The 21,778-nt window shown below is 36.8% G+C and overlaps 2 protein-coding genes across 2 annotated transcripts in view; one reads left to right on the top strand and one right to left on the bottom strand.

Annotated features, from left to right (window-relative positions):
* Positions 1 to 379: 379 nt before the first annotated feature.
* On the bottom strand, positions 380 to 8,345 carry LOC117912109 (probable UDP-3-O-acyl-N-acetylglucosamine deacetylase 1, mitochondrial). The gene is made up of 7 exons (XM_034826616.1): positions 8,164 to 8,345; positions 7,752 to 8,060; positions 7,109 to 7,315; positions 3,488 to 3,589; positions 3,020 to 3,084; positions 1,781 to 1,925; positions 380 to 733 (listed from the first exon to the last, which is right to left on the bottom strand). The coding sequence occupies exons 1-7, from the start codon at positions 8,221 to 8,223 to the stop codon at positions 680 to 682; spliced, it is 942 nt and encodes a 313-aa protein (XP_034682507.1). The 5' UTR covers positions 8,224 to 8,345; the 3' UTR covers positions 380 to 679.
* A 1,241-nt stretch (positions 8,346 to 9,586) lies between these two features.
* LOC117911432 (nuclear pore complex protein NUP155) overlaps positions 9,587 to 21,778 on the top strand; it is a 28,918-nt gene continuing 16,726 nt past the window's right edge. Inside the window, exons 1-5 of the mRNA XM_034825807.1 lie at positions 9,587 to 9,892; positions 18,470 to 18,639; positions 18,771 to 18,897; positions 19,487 to 19,749; positions 20,038 to 21,706. Of these exons, the coding sequence (XP_034681698.1) occupies positions 9,734 to 9,892; positions 18,470 to 18,639; positions 18,771 to 18,897; positions 19,487 to 19,749; positions 20,038 to 21,706 (2,388 nt within the window). The 5' untranslated portion in view covers positions 9,587 to 9,733. The remainder of the gene's footprint in view (positions 9,893 to 18,469; positions 18,640 to 18,770; positions 18,898 to 19,486; positions 19,750 to 20,037; positions 21,707 to 21,778) is intronic.

Below are 21,778 nucleotides of genomic sequence, written 5' to 3'. Positions count from 1 at the left end.
ATAAACAAGCAACTGAGCTTCAAACTTTAAGCTTGGCTTAAAATCTCCCAGTTCCCTAGTAGCTTTGTTCACATCAATCAGAGAAAGAACCAGCGAGTGAATTGCTACGATTCTGTTACAGAACCCAAAATGGCAGCATTCTGCATTCCCTTTCAACAGTGAAATGCAAATGCCCCTTGGAGTACAGGCTAGTGGCAACTGGTTAACCAGCTGTTTGACAATGGGTCGCTGGTTGGCGCAAAAACTAATCCCTCCTCTTTCTTCCCTGTGCTATGACTACTGAATTCCTAATTGCAGAGAAGTTTCACGCGTGGTTTTATCTTGCAAACTACTGGAGAAACAAAAAATGCGACAGAGAAAAAGAAGCTGCAAACAAAAATAAAATAAAAATGTTGCTACTTTTTATTCGACATATTGTGTAAACATCCCTACAACTGGATGCTTGATAAATATTGTAGCAGATGATACAGAAGAAATTGGAGAAATCTTTGTCTCACAATTAGACATGTCAGCAGATGATATAGAAAAATTTGGAGAAATCTTTCTTTCGCAATTATCCATCATGTTTACAATGTACAAAGCCAGGAATAGGTAAAATCTGTAAACTCAGTGTGCATGAGTTTAGCCTCCAACTACTGAAGTACATATTGGCAAGGTTAGTAGAACATGCTGAGCCCTATTAACTGATTCCTGACAGACGCCGTACAAAATCTGCATGCAGTGCATGACCTCCCTGTATGACATAGTCCAATTAACTGCTTGATAGAATGTCTCATAATCACAGTTACAATTTTGTGATAGAACAATTTATACAAATATAATTAATGGGATTTCTTCTTCCAATAAGTTGCTGACTGATATTCACTAGAATTGTATTCATGAGTATTAAAATTGCTGGACCTGATTGAACAGTTTAATGTGGTTATTCAGTTAGATTAGTCCAAAGCAAAAAAAATGATACAGCCGCCGAGAACATGTAATACAGTCATGTAGGCAGCTGGATTCAGAGATAGGTCAAGAAAGAGCAAAAATAATTGAAATTGGAGTAACAAGCACAAGCTAGTCATGCTCTGTCATTATTTGCAACAAGTTTAGAACAGGTAATTATTGAATCTTCTTCAATTACACAACCAAGTATTTGATATTTGTTGAAAATTAGAAGGGCGCAAGGGAGAGTAAACCAAACTAAAACTGGAGTAAGAAAATAGTTTGGAAACCCAAGCCAAAAGTTGTGAATCCATAAAGTTGAATTCATTAGAACATGCCTGAGTAAAATTTTTGAGTCTATCTGTTAGCTGTACTAGCCTTTTTTTGGTCTTTATTTCAGGGGTATTTTGATCATTTATAGTTTTGGTCATCTGGAAGATTGATTTGGCTGCTGCATTTTCAGGCTTTTGTTTCATGTGCCTCTCTTAGTTTGGCTAGTTTAATGGTTCAAATGGATTCTAGTGTCACTTTATTTGGTTTCTAAGTTAGATCCAAGAGTTACTTTATTTGGTTTCTAAGTTCCTAATTTAGTTGTTTATCAAGCATGAGTACTTTATAATTAAGTACAGATTTGTGCCAGATGAATAATTTTCCATCTTAAGTACAGGCAAACAAAGTTTTTTTGCCCTGTACTTATTTTTGGGGAGTTCTCAACCTGTGCTCAACACCACAGATTTGTGCCGAAACACAGGAATGTGTCTGCGTTTAAAATGATAGACAATCCTTTGAAGAATTATCTTACTAATAGAGTCAAAAAACCTTTAGAAGGAAATAAACAATGAAAGAAGCATGCCTTGTAACCAACTATCTGTGCCACTGGAAACCCTTGACTACCATGCCGTGCAAAAAGGGAAAGGTCACCAATAAGATCTAAAACCTTATGGCGACAAGGTTCATCAGGGAAACGCAGTGGTGGATTCAGCCAACCTTTACTGGCACTGCAAAAGGAAAACATGCATAAACCATACAGTAATAAGATATTGATAAAGCACAAATTTGAAATTAGTCACAAACTAGTCCGCAGATGCCTCACTAAATAAATTCAACAATCAGATAAACAATTCCTGAGTTTCTAACTCTTCAAAATTCCTTTTCTTAAAAGGGCAATAAAGATGTAAAAATAAGAAATAAAACAGAACATTTAAAAAATTCTAAATCTCAATGGTAATTTTAGTTATATATTTGTGTGACACAAAAACCATGGATTCCAATCAAATGTGAAATATCTGAACAGTTAGCAATACAATAACCAACAATCTCAAGAAATCTTGCCTTCATAATTTTTTAGAACATTCTTTCACTGTTCTTTGACGATGGGGTTGTGGTACAGATTATTTCAAATAGCCAAGATGGATCGGGTCCCCCTAAGGAGCATTTCTGACATGATGACCATCAATTATAAAGGTTTTGGAAAATCCAAGAGAGGCATAGTTTTGTGGCAAACTGCGTGTATTGCTTTAATTTGGGTTATGTGGCGGGAAAGAAATGCTAGGATATTTGAGAATAAAGCTAGGAATTCAGAGAATCTATGGGATTCCATTCACTTCCTTGCTTCTTTTTGGGCTTTTTGCTCCATGGTTTTTAAGGGCATTCCCCTTAATGTGTTGCAACTAGATTGGTTTGCAGTGTGTAGCTCCAATGGGGTGGTCTAGCTAAGAGAGTTTGTTTGTTGTTATTACCTTTTAGCTTCTTGTTTTTGTATTCTTGTTGTTTAGTTTCTTTTGTGGGAGGATTCCTCATCCTTCTTTTGTACTTCTTAATTCTATCAATATATTTCTTTGTCGTTTCCTATCAAAAAAAAAAAAAAAAAAAATTCAGAACATAAATTGACTTGGAAGTTGGAAGTCACATCTCCTAGAACTCAATGGTTATTGAAGATAAGAACATTCCAAGCAAGCTAGATGTGCCAAAGTTTGCATAGATCAAGATGACCACAAATAATGAGTCTAGGAGCACAAAGTTCTGTACCAAAGTATGCATGGATCAGCAATTGGAACCCCTGAGTATGAACAGATGAAATGAAGACTCTCACCTACAAACAATGGCACTATCTGTTGAGCCACCTTTAATGAGTCCCAAGTTACGTAGTTTCTCCACCTGCAAGGATTTCTCAAGGTAGACTCCAGCATTAGGAACACTGATTCAATGAAAGACAACTAGAATATATCAAAGATGAATATCCGGTTAGAGTTTAAACATCACCCTCACTTCGTTACTTTATAAAAGGACTGTTCAGAAAGCTCACTAGATACCATTATAATGGCAATAAGAAAGTTTCTTCCCTGAAATTGCTTCAAAATACCCTTACCATTGCTCAGGTTATAGATACAAGAACCAGAAATATAAGGATTTTTGCGCAAAATGAAAATGGAAAAAAACCTAGATTGTAGCTTCTCATAGATTATAGCAATTAGAATGTGCATTAAGGTGCAAAATATCAAACTAAGAAACCAAAGAAATGATGACAACAACACAATTGATGGTAGAAATTAGACCTAACCTCTTCATAAATACAAAAGGTTCTTGAAGGACCTATTTCACTGGTGTAGAAAGAGTCATCCAAAGAGGCTGAAGAGAACCACTGGCAACCAATAGCAGGCACCTGCAACAATGAAGTAACAGAGGCTTATCCTGTTCAACATTTTCTTTGATACATAAAATCCATTCCATTATCAAATTTGACAACTTAAGAGCCTTAGTAATCCATCAAGTAAATGACAAAAAAAATTACAACCATCTGTTTTGATGGTTAACTCAAAGTTATAACATTATCAGCAGCAGGCATTTCTAGAAAATTTAGATACCCTAACTGCTAAATTAATATTCACAAATAATAGAAATGATGATTTAAAAGAGAATGTTGATGAAACTAGAAAATCAAGATGACTACAAATTCTGCTTCTGACTGGGTTTCTGTGAATAAATATTCTGTGACCAGGAAATGTCTAAATGACTATGACCCAGAATTCCTCAACAACATGCTTTCTTAGTGATGAAAATTTTCAACCTCAAGACAAGCAGGTCTGTGAAGAAAATTAACCCTTGTTATCTGATTATAAAACTTTCATATTTTAAACAAATAGTGTAAAAAAGGACATAACAGTCCTAACAATTCTCTCATAATGTGTTTTGCTTTCCTTTCTGCTCAACCATTACACTCCATTGGTTCATTACTAGAGTGAGAAAGGAATTAGTTGGAAAAGATGAATGTGAGAGGAGAAACAAAGAATATTACTTTGTTTTCTTTATTGGGAGAGAAGACTAAACTTAAAGAGGAAAATACCTAGGTCCTTGACAACCATTTCTATCTTTTTCTGAAATGTTGGATACACGCTTCTGTCCTAAATTAACTCTCCAAACCCTCCTTCTTTTGACAAGAAAATTTTGAAATGTTAGGAGGAAAATTCTTAAAAGCTTCTCACCTTGCTTGCTTAAAACCAAGCAAGGAATGCAAAGAAAAAACTAAAAGAATTTCATTCCCCTCCTTTTGCTGACAGGGTATTAATTCTTTCCATATATTTTTTCTGCACCCTTCTTGCTCAGCCAATTGTAGGCCATCCCTTAATCTAAAGGAATGCCTCGCCTTAAGAATTTTTTATCCATTTACATTCTTTCCCTCTTTTTAGTTGGCATTGCAACCAAATGAAAAGTTATCCCTTCAGCAGTTCTACAGAAAAAGCAGTTCCACAAATCAACTGCAGGAAAGATACTTGCATTCCAGATTTTGATAAGCAGACCAAAATATTATTAATAACACTAAACAAAAAAAGTCCACCAAAGTACACATGAAATATACAAAAGACATCAAAAGGTTAATAAAAAAAGAAAGAAAGAACAAAAACTTCCTTCCAACTACCTAGAACCCAACCAATCAACAATATCTAACATAGACATTGAAGCCTCATCCATGGACTTTCTAGCCCAAAGCAAAAGAAGACATGAGTATGATATTTTGAGTATGCCACATTTTCAAATAAGTTACAATTTCTTTCTTTCCAAATGGTGCAAAATAAGCACAATGAAACAATTACTGAAGAAGGAAGCAGCCCCTCCACTCTAAATAGAGAGAAAAGAAAAGCCACAAAATCCTTGTTTTAAACACAATGGAAAATGATCTAATCAGCTAATTCTTCTCCATCCATCCTTGCAGAGATAGTAAAAATTTGCCAGGGTCCATCCTCTCCTTTTTAACGAATCTAACGTCACAATCTTCCTCAAATCACCTCCTAAGCAGAGAACCCCAGTTGTGTAGAGACCCATGAGTTCCAAACTAATTTCAAAGGAAATGCCCTTCCTCTCTTCAATTCCTAGACAGATCTGACTTCTCATTCTTTGAATCCTTCCAAATCAATTTATTTTCACCATTCCACATTACTGATCTCTAAGAAGCGTCACCACACCAAATATCCTTACAAAACTTCACTCTTCTACCATCACCTGCCATGAAACTGATTCTACTTTTGAAGGTTTCCCAACCTCTCCTTATTGCTTTCGACAAACCTACCCTAAACCCTTCCTTCACAACATTAGAACACCAACCACCTGCTTTTTCCCTAAGCTTCCCAATTATTACCATTTCCATAGAGACTCCCTTTCTATAACAAACCTCCAACTCCATTTACCAAACAAAGTCTCATTAAGTATTGATTAATCTCTGATATCTGACCTTCCTTACTTCTTATCCATACAAGCAATCAATCATCCCACCAAATGAAGCTTTTTTCTGATGGGCTCCAACTCCCTACCTCCAAAAAGGGAAGAGCTTTTGATTGCAAACACTAGCTTACCTTACTTGGGTTGACAAACAAGGATATAAAATATATAGGCAAGCTAGACAAAGTGCTTTTGATCAACATAAGTCTTCTACCCTTGTATAGATATTGCCACTTCCACAAATCGGCCACTAATTTCTAACATGTGTATAATGGCTTCAGTTTCACATGCTTTTTATTGAGTCCCTATATGAGATGCTCCAATTTGCAGTTAACTGCTTTTAGTTAAAACTAAAGTGTTGAGAAAGCTGGATGCCTCTGTCATCTTCATATTTCAGCACTGTGTTTTGCTCCATCTCTTTCTCAGAGATGAGTTTCCTAATCTTCTCCCTCGTCCACCTTTAGCTTTTCTAACTCTGCTCAAGACTTGGGACTTTTAAGAGGGACTGTAGAAATAACCTATGTATAAATGGTCAGACCTACCATGACAGTCCAAGCATGGACTAAACTTAGTAGGGCGCAATCACCCCAAAATATTAACAAGCTGAATCTAAACTAGACCCAATGAAACACTGATGAACCCAACCAAATTTGAACTCTACCCAGCAGTGATAGCCCCACTTATTCATGACACAAATGCAGTTGGGTTCATTCTAGTCCCCTAATGTTGGAGATGGGCCTTTTTCTCCTGCTATATCTTGTTATCTCGTTTTTAGTCAGAAATCCATTTGCAGCAATAAGATTCATCACATGCAAGCAATCACATGGTAGAGCAACAAAGAAGCATAACAAAATTCTCTAATTTTTGCATAATATAGTTTTAAAAGGCACAAGGCACACCTAAGGCGCAAAAGTCTCCTATAGCCTAAGCGTGAGTTAAGTGAAATCTGACCTACAATGCATATCAATTTTATAAAATATGATCCAAAATCTAATCCAATAAAAAAATAAAATAAAACTAAACATTTAAAAGAAGCATTCAATACAAAAGTAATTAAATTATATAAATTTCAATATACAATTAAAAATTTTTAGCGCAAAAGTCCCCTATAACTTAAGCGTGAGTGAAGTGAAATTTGACCTAGGATGCATATCAATTTTATAAAATATGATTCAAAATCTAATCCAATAAAATAAAATAAAAATTCTAAACGTTTAAAAGAAGCATTCAATAAAAAAGTAATTAAATTATATAAATTTCAATATACAATTAAAAATTTCTAGAATAAAAATATATAAAAGGAAAAGTAAGATAAACAAGGCGTGCCTCTTCAATAAGGCACATGTCTTGGCAAGCAAGGCATAATAGATAGGGAGTGGTTGCGCCTTGAGCCTAGGCGCACTTTTTAAAACTATGCTCACATTCTATATTGTAAACAATCAAAACTGGCAATGCACAAAAAGTTTACCTGTGGAAAATCGATTCCATAAATGATCTGAACTTTGGGATAGGGGAAAGCTGCTATAAAAGAATCATTCCTATGCACATGCACAGGTTCAATAAGAAACGGTATCATTTTCTCACAACTGTTGCCACCCTGATCTGTTGCCACCTTTAATCCAACCTGCTCTATTGCTTCCACCCATTCCTTTGCTGACCCATCAAAAATAGGAACCTGTGACAGCAAATTGAGGACACTATTAGTTTCCCTACATTAAGTTTAGGCCAAAAATTCACATTTCTTCATCCATTTACTTGAGAGATCCACATCGACAAATGAATATATGGATCCGTGTGCTCTTAGATGTCATCATCAAATCATGCATATTTGGTTCTCCCAATGTTCAGTGCATGAATTATGTAAGAAGTATCACCAATTTTCCGAAAAGAAAAACAAAATGGGGCATTACATTTATTATTAACGTTCCATTTGATTTCTTGTACGCGAAGGAAAGAGAGCGAAACTCGATTCAACAAAACGCATAGTTGCATTCTATTCCAAAAAATGCCCATTTTCGGTTTCCAATTAATCATAATATACATACAGATGGAACTCAAATTCACAAATTTGCTGAACCATTTGCAAATGAAAACAACCTTAAGCCACCTACCTCCACACTTGACTCTTCTCCGTTCAAACCTTCCACCTCGATTCTGCAATTATCGACGCCCATTGCCTCCAAAGCCGAAAGCAAGTGCTCGACAGTTCGAACCTTGTAGCCGTCTCTGCAGAGCGTGGTGCAGAGAGGCGATTCCTGAACGTAATCGACTGAAGGGTGAATAAAATTGGATCGAAAGTCGAAGTATCTCCCAACTCCAGCACACTCCGGCCATATCTTCACCCTGGCAACCCTGCCGGAGTGTAAAGTGATGCCAGACCTCTCGATACACCCCGCTATGGTTTGCTGGAGCTTCCCAAGCTGCGATCAAAAAACACATGAGCAGATTTCTACGGAGATCGCTGGTCTCCATTAACAAGATGAGTGTTTGGAGAGAGAAGGAGAAAGTAAGAGTATAGTGTACAGATTTCCATGATATGAGCGCTGAGGACTTGAACGCGTTGAGGGCGGAGGAGAGAGACATGAGCTTTGGGACTCTGCTCAGTTGGAAAACGACGTCGTTTTTTATATTTCGAATTCGATTCCGTCGGAGAATGGAGCGGTCGGAGGTTTTACGTGGTCTTGGCTTGGTGCTTCCTATAGACTTCACAGTCCAGACGGTCTATCTCTTGAGGCGGCGTCTTTTCTTTTATTTATTTTTCATTTTGAATAAATAAATTTAAAACATAGATTGAATTTTAAAATAATTCTTTTTTTTTTTCATAAATAGCTATTATTATTATTATTTATATGGCTTAAAAATAGTATTTTATAAACGTCAATTCTTATTTTATGATTTTTTTTATGTGTGTATGAAAACGTAATTTTTCTTTTAAATATATTTTGATAAATATTACATTTTGTGCCAATAAGACATCACATAAGTATGTTGTTTTAATGCATCATTTTAGTATATTTTTCAAGTCGTGTTTTAAAATAAAATACATGATTTACATATATTTAAATAATTTATATTAAAATTTTGTCTTAATTTTAGTTTTTTTACGGACAGGTTGTGTTTTGAATATATCATTTTGATGTAGAATATTAAAATTATGTCTTAAATATACAAATTCGATATAAAAAGCATATATCATACCTTAAAAACATAATTTATATATTTTTATATTGAAATCGTGTCTTTTAGACACAATTTCAATATATTTTATTCAAATCGTGTTTTTAAGTCATGATATAAACAATGTTGATTATAATTCAAGTGGTACAATATACTTTTAATGTATTCAAAATCTACGAGGATAATATTTTTTTGATACAACTTAAAGAATTATAAACGAAAAAAAAAGATACTTTATCTATGAGGATTAAAGTTATATAATTTACATATATAAAATATTTAAATAATAATAATTTTATAATAAAAGTGTGTTTTATGGTATTTTTTTCATTGAAGTGTTTTATTTGAAAATGTTCTTAAAGTGATTTTTTTAAAATTTGAAAGTGTTTTATAAATTTTATTAACACCTAACTTTTCTTTAAAAGCGTTTTTTTTTTTTTTAAGTTAAAAGTGTTTTTTAAAAACACTTTCAAAGAGACGGTAAGCACAGAAAAAAAAAAAAACCGACATACATAAGTTTATTCTAAAATGTTCAACAAATTACACAAATGTAGTCTTTATTCAAAACAAGAGGGCGTGGGCTTTAATTTCAAAATTTTTATTTTTCTAATGTCCGGTTGCAACCCGAAGGCAGCACAAAAATTTTACCGTTACACGTCACGTGCATGACAAACCTCCAGTTGAACCGGGTTCTACTCTGAAACCGGTCCGTTCCTCGGCTTTTGACTGCTAAAAATTTCCGCGCCACTACAATTAAACCCCTCTCAAAACCCTACAATTCCCACCTTGTCACTCCCTCCCTTCTTCATTACAAATTTAGGGCTTTTTTTGTTGCCCGGTCTAGGATCCTGTGCTCTGTAATTTTGGGCTTCAATCCCTTCAAACTACATTTTGATTTTAGGGTTTTGCGAGAGCAATGTCGTGGGACGACGAGATCGTGGTGCGCGACGTCACCAACGCCGGTCTCGTCGTGAGTGACCGTATTAATCGCGATGTTGCTGCTCAGACTGACCTCGAAGAAGCCCTGGAAGCTTCTAGATACACTAGTCATCCGTATTCCACTCATCCTCGAGAGGTAATTTCAGAACTTCTTTGTTTTATGGAGTTGTTTTTTTGGGTTTTCGAACTTTATTTTTGCACGGTCTCCTGAGGAAAGATAGTTCTAATTGCCTGGAAAAATGAGTCTTTCTTCAATGTGTTTGCTTAGTGTGAGAAATTTTGTGGTCCATGAACCTGACAAAAGAGAGAATGAAATGTCCTCCTCAGAGGACATGTTAACGGGTGATTCTCATGGCAGATCAAAGAGGAAAAAGAGTTCAGGGAAAAGCAAATGGATCGTTTTCAAAACCCTGTTAGTTACTGTGAGGAAAATTTATTTAGTTTGATCCAACAAAAGGAATGATTGTGATGTAATAGGCATGTGGAATCAAATGGGTTCTTGGTAAGAGATGCATGGAGAAGGCTTTGTCCAGATATTGTTGTACCTATACCACTCATCTTTATTTTTATTTTTAGTAAAATCACGGGTAAATGGAATAGGAAAAATTGAGAAGAAATTAAGAGATTTTTTTACTGCAAGCAACTCATAAAACATGGATCTTAACCTTAACGTGAGGCAGCTTGTTAGCAAGCTGATGCACTACCTGGTTAACCAAAAACGGAATCTAAGTATAAGAACAACCCAATCTTCTTGCAATATCAGTGATTTTATGCAATCAAATATAAAGTTTCCATGGACATCAATTCTATTGTTGCACCCTTTATAATCAATGACACAAGACAAAGAGGAAACATCATTACGCAAATAGCTATAGAAAAAATCATTACCCAAACAGTCTCTAGACCACCAATATAGGAGCAAGTAAAAACATCTTTCAAACACACTCCATCTTTCATTTGCATTTGCCATTTTATGGAAGGAGCTAGTACATCTATTGCCTTCTGTTAGTCGACCTCAGTCCAAAAGCTGGTATCTTACTTGGTGTAATGACTTTAACAATCAATCCTTGTCTAGATTGGATTGTTTTCTAGTGTGTAAGGGGTGGGAAATCCATTTCAATGGGGTGGTCCAATGTACTTCACCAAAGCTTGTATGGGATCACTCACCTATCCTGGTAGATGGTGGTGGGGTGAGAATAAGACTTACTTCTTTTTAGGTTTGAAAATATATGGTTGAATAAGGAAGGGTTCAAAGATTTGCTTAAGAAGTGGTGGTTAGGGTATAATTTTAGAGGATCCCATAGTTTCATTTTGGTCACAAAATTAAAAGCACTTAGGTCAAACTTGAAGATTTAGAATAAAGAGGTGTTTGACAATGTTACGGTTAGGCAAAAGATAATCTTTAACCTTATGGGATTTTGGGATTCCAAGGAAAGGGAAGGTGCTCTATGCGAAGATGAGGTGGTAGTAAGGTGGGTGGCTAGGGAAGATTATTGAAAATGGGCTTTAATGGAAGAAGCTTCTTAGAGGTAGAAATCAAGGTAGATTTGGTGACCCATGCCACCACTACCACCAACTACCACCACAATAAACTAAAGTTACAAAAGAAAAGGAACAAAACCAACCCACCCTCACCAAGGGCCCAACCAATCTAGAAAGCTAAAAAGAGTTAGAGGAACATCATCTAAACACTCCTTTGCTTCCGACCAAAGACAAGAAACAAAAGAACTTTTTAACATTTGGATAGAGAGCTCTTCCCCCTCAAAGGCAATTCTATTTCTTGCCTTCTACACTATCCAAAACAAATGTAATGGTCCCTCTTTCTACATCTTCCTACTCTCCTTGACCACAAACAACCCATGCCACCCTAAAAGAGTTTCTTTGGATGGAAGCGCCCAAGACACCCTAAAAAGGGCAAACAACAACTCCCACAAGACTTTTGTTGTTGCACAATGGACAAGGAGATGGTGTATGAATTCTTTCTCAACATGACACAAAAAACAGCTATTTGCCAAAGACCATCCCCTTTTCTTGACTCGATCCAAAGTGAAGGCTTTTCCTCAAGTCATCCCCCAAGCGAAGAAACCAACTTTAGGATGCACCCACGCCTTCCATATGCTGCTCCAAGGAAACTGACTCTAGGATGCACCCACACCATCCGCCCACACCTTTACGTGGGATTACATTTTTTTTAAAGCTAAATAGAAAAACCATTTATGCAAGGGTAGGGTTTGAACTGAAGACCTTGAGATTGAAATTGACAATCTCTACCACTAGGCCAAATGAGCTTTGGTGTTATTAGTGCACATAAAATAATATACGTATACATATAAAATCTTTTATATATTATTTTATAAAATAATTAAAACAAAAATATTATTAATAAACTAATTTAAATTATTTTATATAATAATTTAATATAAAATAAATGTAAATTTATAAATAAAATTATCAATATTTTTAAATAAAAAATACTTATGTATCATAATTTCTTTTATGTCCTTCAATATATATATCAATTTCCTTATTTAATAACTTCAACATATGTATTATTATTTTTCTATCATTTTTGGAGTTTTTTCAACATTTTTATGATTTTTTTTATTAATTTGTCTCATTAATATTTTGTGTCAGAATATCCATCGATATATCCCAATAATATCCATAAAATCAAGTTAGCGATATATCTGTCAAAATTGATATTTTCATCATTGTCGACAAGTAAGTTTTATGTTCTTGTTAGTGACACTCCTTTTGCTTTTTTTCAAAGCTCTAGGGGTTTGAGACTAAGGGACCCTCTTTTCCTATTTATCTATGTTACCAATGGAGGTCCTCAGTTGCCTTCTCAAGAGGGTCAAGGACAACAACTAGATCTTGAGGTTTAAGGTAAGGGGTAGAGGTGATGAAGGATTGGAAATGTCCTATCTACTTTTTGCTGATGATACTATTGTATTTTGCGAGGTTTCTCAAGATCAAACTACGAACTTATGTTGGTTGCTCTTGCTCATCTATTTTGAGGCCATTTTGGGATTTAAAATAAATTTAGAAAATTTGCGAGTTGATTCCAATTGGTAGGGTGGACAATGGGGTGGAGTTGGCCTTTGAGATTGGTTGTGAGGTGGGAGAGCTTTTGACTACTTGGATCTTCCTTTGTGTGTCTCATACAAATCAGAGGTTGCTTGAGATAGGGTGGAAGAGTGATTTTGAAAAAGGCTATCAATGTGAAAAAGACTATGTATGGGGGGAGGCTTACTTTCTAGAGTACATTATCCAACATGGCTATCTATTTCATGCCTTTGTTTAGAATCTCGAGAAAAGTAACTGTGGCTGGAGAAGATTAAAAGAGATTTCCTATAGGGACGCAAGACTCTAGGGAAAAAACTGCACCTAGTGAAGTAGTCGATGAGGCGTGTTCGGGTTTGAGGATTAACTTAGAGAAGAGTGAGATGATCCCGGTGGGAAGGGTGCTGAATATAGAGGGTTTGACTTTGGAGTTGGGGTGTAAAGTGGGAGGGATTCCTTCTAGTTATTTGGGAATGCCCTTAGGGGCAGCTTTCAATTCTTTGGCGGTGTGGGATGGGGTTGAAGAGCGTTTTCGTAGAAGGCTTGCTATGCGGAAGAGGCAGTACATATCTAAAGGGGGAAGACTCACCCTAATCAGAAGCACTATGTCCAGTATGCCTATTTATTTGATGTCTCTCTTTTATTTGCCTAGAAAAGTGAGGTTGAGATTGGAGAAAATTCAGCGAGATTTTCTGTGGGGTGGAGGAGCTCTAGCCCATAAACCTCACCTTGTAAGATGGAACTTGGTATGTTTGGAGAAAAGAAAAGGTGGGCTAGGGGTGAGAAATTTATCTTTGATGAATAGCCCCCTTTTGTGTAAGTGGAATTGGAGGTTTGTTAATGAGAGAGAGGTGTTGTGGAGGAGTGTAATTAGCCTCAAGTATGGCGTAGAGGAGGGGGGCTGGCGTACTCGGGATGTGATGGGAAGAAACGGAGTTGGGCTTTGGAAAGCAATTAGGAAGAAGTGGGGGCTGTTAGATGGTAGGGTAGCTTTCCATTTGGGTAATGGGCAAATAGTGAAATTTTGGAAAGACAAGTGGTGTGGTGATGGGCCTCTTTGTGAGTCCTTCCCATCTCTTTTTTCCATGTCCATGTCGAAGAATGCTTGGGTTTCGGAGGTTTGGAATCCTGTTGGTGATGGGGTTGGTTGGACTCCTCTCTTTGCAAGGGCGTTTAATGATTGGAAGATTGATTTAGTGGAGCGGCTGTTGCAAAAGATCCAAGCTTTCAGGGTTCAAAGGGAGGAGGAAGATAGAGTGATATGGACAGCTTCAAATGTTGGGGCTTTCTCAGTTAGATCCCTTTATTCTATGATGGAGCCGGGGGGCCTTTCTATGTTCCCTAGCGAAAGAATTTGGAGGGCAAGAGTGCCTCCCAAGGTAGCTTTCTTTGCTTGGGAGGCTTCTTGGGGTAAAGTTTTAACACAGGAGCAACTTCAAAGGAGGGGGTTCTTTTTGGCAAATAGGTGCTTTTTCTATCTATCTGAAGAAGAAACAGTGGATCATCTCCTACTGCATTGTGTCAAGACGTGGGTCCTATGGAACCTCCTTTTCTCCCTTTTTGGTATATCTTGGACTCTTTTGTGTACAGTGAAGACAACCCTTCTTGGGTGGAATGGAGGGTTTGTGGGGAAAAGACACAAGAAGGCTTGACAAATGGCGCCTTTATGTATTTTTTGGTCAGTTTGGAATGAGAGAAATAGGCTAGCGTTTGGGGATGAGGATCTTTCGCTTCAAAGGTTGAAATATTCTTTTATATGTAATCTTTGGTCTTGGGTCAGGGGTTCCCTAGCAGAGAGTCATTCTTCTCTTGTAAGTTTTGTAGACTGGATAGGCTTCTAGTTAGGGAAGGTGGTGTGTATACTCCCTGTATACTTAGAGGACACCGGTTTTTGGTGTTTCCTCTTTTCGTTTAATATACTTCTTTTACTTATCAAAAAAAAAAAAGAGAAAGAGGGGGTTTAGGTGTTAGAGATCTCTCTTTGCTTAGTAAAATGCTTCTTTGCAAGTGGAGTTGGTGATATGCATTCAAAAGGGAAGCGCTTTGGAAGCCAGTTATAAGTGGTAAAAGTGAGAAGGAAGAAATTGAGTGGCGTTCTTGTGAAGTGGGAGATGTATATAGGGTTGAGTTATGAAAAATCATCAAAAAGGAGTTGGACCTCTTTAATAGTGAAACCTCCTTCGCCATTTTGAAGGAGTGGTTGGTAGACTTACGGGACCAAACATGTGAAGGAGGTCATTGGAACTTTCATTTCTCCAAGCATTTGGATTATTGAGAGTTGGACATTGTAGAACATTTTCTTTGTAAATTGCAAGGGAAGTCGATGAATGGGAGGGGTAGGATAATTCGTTAAAGCTTTTACTTTGTCTTGGATCTAGGTTGTTTGATTCCTTTTTTTTATTGAGGATAGGTTGGAATTCTTAGGTTCCATCTAAGGTGAGCTTCTTTGCTTGAGAGGTCAACTAAGGAAGGGTGTTGACTTTATATCAACTCTAGAAAAGAGGATGGTCATTGGTTAATAGATCCTTTCTTTGTATAGTTGAGGAAGAATCTATTGATTACATCTTTTCTTTGTATCAAGACAAGGGTTGTATTACAATTATTGTTTTCTTTGTTTAGCATATCCTGAGTTCTTTCTTCCATGGTTAGAGAGACTTTTAGATTGACATGAGTGGAAAAAGTGGATAGAAGGTGTGGGTAGTCACTATCTTATACATTTTCTAGACAAATATGGAAGGAAAGGAATCAAAGATTGTTTAAAGATGAGAAGTCTGACCTATGATTCAATAACACTTTTTTTAGCAATCTCTTCTTATGGAATAAGTTGTACATAGTTTTTTTTTTGATAGGTAAACAAAACAAATATATTAAAAGTGCTTGGAAAAGGCGCACAAAGTACACACGGAGTATACAAATAGCAATCTAAAACAAGCAAAAGAAAGAGAAACAACAAACCAACACTTGATATAAAAGACTTCCCCCATGCAAAAGACTTCACCGTAAAACTTAGAAGTACGTAGGAATCCTAGATTTAACCAACACATGGTGAAACCAACCTAAAACACCCCATTGGCACAACCACTCTTCCTTGCCCTTCTTGAAACCCCCAGATGCTGCCCCCTAGGAATTACAAAATAAGCCCACACCGAAAGAAAACACCAACCCTTCTCTTTTTCTATATTCCTCTTAATTCTGAGGAGAGATGAACACCTAGCCTCTAAGCCAACCAGTAGCTACCCTAAAAGCACAGTCTACAAGGTCACTTACAAACCATCTCCCACCCATTATTCCAACTCCTCTCTTTTTTGTTTGAATTGTTGTAATTGGCCAAACATTCCAAATTTCAAAGCTCCCTAATAAAGGGGGGCGTGGAGGAGGGGTTTTTGCTTAGGGAGAATATTGTTTTTTTTCGTTTCCTTTTTATTGACTGTCTTTTGACACTTGTTGTATACATCCTCTATAGTTTGGTGCACTGATTTTTTTAGCACTTTTAATATATATTCTCACTTTATTTTCTTATAAAAAAAGAAAAAAAAAGAAAAGAAAGGAGGGGATGGAAGATGTCAAACAAATGCTATCACATGAAGGAGAAGAAGCAATGATTGATCACATCCAAAAACAATCATTCTATACAACTAATGTATTTGTTTATTTAGTTGTTTATAATCGAGGAACTCGCCATTGTCAAGCCCTTTAGACTTTCCTTGGAGACTTAAATTGTATGGTGCTAACTGCCTTTGAGACAACCAACATTGAGTAATTGAGTGGATTCAACCAACGTTACAAATTGAACCCAGGATTGTGTGCCTCTACCACTCATATTTGCATTTGCATCAACCAACTGGCATCCTGATGAGCTTTATCACAACTAATTTATGCTCTATTTGGAATAAAGTGGGTCATGCATTCCTTAGTTAGAGATGCCCCTTTGAGATGACATGAATTCTTTGTTGGGAAGAAGAAGAAAGATTGGGGAGCTTTTCTTGTATTTATTTTGGATCATATGGAAGGAGAGAAATAGGAGAGCATTCGATATATCAAAAAGTGGATCAAGTAATCAAACGATCTTTTATGTATGGTTAAGGAGTACATGGAGATTGCTTATTGTTCATGATGGATTTCATTGATTGATTGAGCTCTAAGTAAAGTAAGGGGGTTGCTTTTGTGTATTACTCAGCTTTGTTTGGCCTTTTGGTGTTGTGTGCCCTTTTGTTAGGTGTGTTAATATATTTATATTTGATCTTTGCCCATAAAAAAATGTAAATTAGAAATAGAGAAAACTTGTGATCATGTACACTGATGTTCTTTCACATGTTTTGGGAAAAACGAATCTTGGGGCTGGATTTTGCAATGCTTCAGTTTCTTTTTCCTTAATGATGGAAAGTTATCATACTGGTTACCAGTCAATTTAAGGGTATGAGGGAGAGAGAAGGCAGGAATCATCTATAACCCTTCCCTGTATTTTAGTAATGGAACTTTGAGCAAACCGTATTTTAGTGACATCCATCCATGTACAAAGCATTTATTTGAATTTTCATCAACTTCTGCCATCACCTCTCTAGCTGCTGTTAGTGACTTCCTCCAAATCACTGAACAGTTAAATACTTCCAGGTAGACCATGTAATGTGTTTATGAGTTTTGTGGCATGATTCTTGATGACACCTCATCTTAGTTAAAATGTTCTGTTTGCTGACCATCTTAATTCTTGAGTGTTTTGAATGTGAGGGACATTATAATGTTTCCTCAGTTTTTTTGATTGGCTAGGTGCTAGTTGAGGGCTGGCATTGTATTTCCTCTTCTTTTTGTGCCCTTGGGCGACTCTTGTATACTCCCTGTATGCTTTTGGTCCAGCCTCAAGGTGCCTTTTTTTAATATATGCTTTTTATGTGTTTGCCTATAAAAAAAAAAATTATAATGTTTCCCTTTTAAATACTGTCATTATTATGAGAGTCCTGCCATTTGCATGATGTTAATTTTTTGGCTGATCCAATGGACAAAGTTATTTAGGATTTGATATTCAAAGTAGAACTAAGTCATGCTTATGGTAATTTTTGCTCTTTAATAGGCTATTTTAGGTTAAAGATGGTAAGAAGGAAGGAGGGCCATCTTGAAGCTTTGATTTTCAAGGCAACACAAGGAATGAGAATTGTAGATCCAGGGTTTTTTATATGATGATGGCATTGCATTTTCCCTCCAGCAAAAGAAGTGGATTTCACAATAAAAACTCAACATTTGGTCAAATACCTCTTGTGCCTTATTGCCGAGGACTCTGATGTAGAGGGATTGCCTTCCACCCTTTTTCTGTATGCTTCTCTGCAGTTATAAACAATTTAAGTATATTTCAATATATCAATAATCTTAATACCTCCGTCCGAGGATTGATTTATTATTCTCATCATTCCGAGTAGATTGATTTTTGTGTTCTGATAATGAAAAAAGATTGATTGCAATGTTGCTGGCATTTCTATTTATTTATTTTTAATGATTGTTTGCTTGTTCTCTTAATTTCATCATGGGATATTTTATGGTATAGAGCTGATTGAGAAAATACTTATATGGTACATGGTTTTGTAGAAACCTTCCAATAGATGGAATCGGAAAATTTTATTGTGTCCTTACCACATTATAATGTTCTTTAATTTCATTGCAGTGGCCTCCTTTGGTTGAAGTGGTGGATACTTGGGAATTGCCTCCTGTGCTTATTGAAAGATATAATGCAGCTGGTGGGGAAGGGACTGCTCTATGTGGAGTGTTTCCTGAGATACGCAGGGCATGGGCTTCAGTCGACAACTCTTTGTTTCTTTGGCGTTTTGATAAGTGGTGAGATTTGTAAATTTTATTGAGTGCTAACATTTTGGCGGTGAAATATTTTTGGTTATGCATGACATGTACTTAATGAGTGCCATTTTCAGTATTTCATTTTCTGGTTCTTACTTATACCTCTTGTTTAGGGATGGCCAGTGTCCTGAATACAGTGGGGAGGAACAAGCTATTTGTGCCGTTGGCCTTGCCAAATCTAAACCTGGAGTTTTTGTGGAAGCTATCCAATATCTTTTGGTGTTAGCAACTCCTGTTGAGGTAGTAACATTTCATTATTTATTTATTTATTTTTAACTCAGGTTCAGTTATAAGAGCTACTGAATAAATCATCCCTTTTACCATCCTACCTAGGCAAGGGAATCCAATCACTTAGGCATCATGTAACCTCCTTGACTATACTGATGTAAGCTGTGAATCTGTAGCTCGAAGTTGAAATGCTTTAATTTTCATCTCAAGCTGTTGGAACCTTCAACTGCATTTTTCTGTTAGGCGAGAATCAAAAGATCAAATGCTGCTTGAGCAGATGAAGAGTTGCATATAAACCATGAAAGGATTTTCTTCCCCTTTAGTTAAGCGAAAGAATGCTGGAAAAATAATCTAAATCCTATATAGTAATGCTTGAAAGTCATTGTTGTAGTGGTTATCTAATGGAATGTCCTTTTCAAGGTAAGGCAGTTGATTTCCCCACATGTATTATTGTTTTTTTTTACAACAATCGCTTTTCTTGGGATGCCAATTTACCTTCTTTATTTTGTAGGATTTTGTTTCAGATGTTTTTCTTCATAAAATTTTTTAGCTTTCATCTGAACAGCTTTATTGTTTCTCACCAATATTCTATTCTTGTCAGTTGATTCTTGTAGGTGTTTGCTGCTGCGGAAGGGGTGATGGAACAGATCCATATGAGGAGGTTTCACTGCAACTTCTGCCAGAATATACAATACCATCCGATGGGGTCACCATGACTTGCATCACTTGTACTGACAAGGGTCGCATTTTCCTGGCTGGACGTGATGGCCACATTTATGAGATGCATTACACAACTGGTTCAGGCTGGAATAAGCGTTGTCGTAAAGTTTGCCTCACTGTGGGATTGGGAAGTGTCATTTCAAGGTATTATTTAACTCTGTATAGTTTATTGTCATATCTCGAGTGTCCTTTTCTACAAATCTGCAGATGGCTTTAAGATTTTAAGTCTTTAATGTTACATGTTTTAATTTCATTTCTGGAGATTGAAGCTTAATTGCAAAATTAAAGTTTGGGACCTTCTATTATTTGACATTTTGAATTGATTTTTAGTTTTAAATGTGCAAATTACTAAATTTATGCCTACTGTATTGTGGTTTTGATATTTTGAATTGCATCTGCTTTTATAAACTTAAACCCAACTTGTTAATCCAGGTGGATTGTGCCAACTGTATTCAAGTTTGGAGCTGTTGACCCCATTGTTGAAATGGTTGTTGATAATGAAAGACACATTCTTTATGCACGAACAGAAGAGATGAAACTTCAAGTTTTTGTTCTGGGCCCAAAAGGAGATGGTCCCCTTAAGAAGGTGGCAGAAGAAAGGAGTTTGATCAATCAGAAGGATGCACATTATGGTGGCAGACAATCAGCAGGATCAAGACCCTCAAATCGATCAGCAAAGCCTTCTATAATTTGCATTTCTCCTTTGTCTACACTGGAATCAAAGTGGCTACACCTAGTTGCTGTTTTATCCGATGGAAGAAGGATGTACCTCTCCACTGCTCCATCTAGTGGAAACAGTGGTGCTGTTGGAGGTTTAAGTGGATTTAATACTAGCCATCATAAGCCAAACTGTTTAAAAGTAGTAACAACTAGGCCCTCTCCTCCTTTGGGAGTTACTGGTGGACTTGCCTTTGGAGCCATATCTCTTTCTAGTAGAACTCAAAATGAGGATCTTGCACTGAAGGTTGAGTCAGCATATTATTCAGCAGGAGCTCTTGTCCTTTCTGATTCATCACCGCCAACTATGTCTTCTCTTCTTATTGTGGGCAGGGATTCAAGCACACAATCATCAGTGTCAGGTGGTTTAGGGACAACTGCAAGGACTTCTCGGGCATTGAGAGAATCTGTATCTTCCCTACCTGTTGAAGGCCGAATGCTTTTTGTGGCTGATGTTCTACCATCACCAGATATAGCAGCCACAGTGCAGTCACTTTATTCAGAATTGGAATTCTCTGGATTTGAAAGTTCAGGGGAATCCTGTGAAAAGGCATGTGGAAAACTTTGGGCTAGAGGAGACCTATCAACCCAACATATATTACCAAGGAGGAGAATCGTGGTATTCAGTACAATGGGGATGATGGAAGTAGTTTTTAACCGGCCAGTGGATATTCTTAGAAGGTTGTTAGAATCTAGCTCACCAAGATCATTGTTAGAAGATTTTTTTAACCGTTTTGGAGCTGGAGAGGCAGCTGCTATGTGTTTAATGCTAGCTGCAAAGATAGTCCACACGGAAAATCTCATAAGCAATGTTGTCTCTGAGAAGGCAGCTGAAGCCTTTGAGGATCCAAGAGTTGTTGGAATGCCACAACTTGAAGGTAGTAGTGCATTTTCAAACACTAGAACGGCAGCTGGGGGGTTCAGCATGGGACAGGTTGTTCAAGAAGCTGAGCCCATCTTTTCTGGTGCGCATGAAGGACTGTGCTTGTGCTCATCAAGGTTGCTTCTTCCTGTGTGGGAACTTCCTGTTATGGTCATGAAAAGTGGTTTAGACACTTCCAATGCTATGTCTGAAAGTGGGATAGTTGCATGCAGACTCTCCAGTGGGGCAATGCAAGTCCTTGAAAACAAGATTCGCGCCTTGGAGAAGTTTCTAAGGTCTAGGAGGAACCAGAGAAGAGGACTCTATGGTTGTGTTGCTGGTCTAGGGGACTTGACTGGATCTATTCTCTATGGAACCGGTTCAGACTTGGGTGCTGGTGACAATAGTATGGTTAGAAACTTATTTGGTGCTTACTCTCGGAGTATTGAACCTGGAGATGGAGGAACATCAAATAAAAGGCAGCGGCTTCCATATAGTCCTGCAGAACTGGCTGCTATGGAGGTAAGTTGAAATTACTAAAGTTGTGAGTGATTGAATAATCTTTTCATTTTTTACATTTTTATGGGGTGGCCT

This window comes from Vitis riparia, chromosome 1, assembly GCF_004353265.1.
Source record: "Vitis riparia cultivar Riparia Gloire de Montpellier isolate 1030 chromosome 1, EGFV_Vit.rip_1.0, whole genome shotgun sequence".
NCBI lineage: Eukaryota > Viridiplantae > Streptophyta > Magnoliopsida > Vitales > Vitaceae > Vitis > Vitis riparia.
This window is presented reverse-complemented; position numbering and strand designations above follow the sequence as displayed.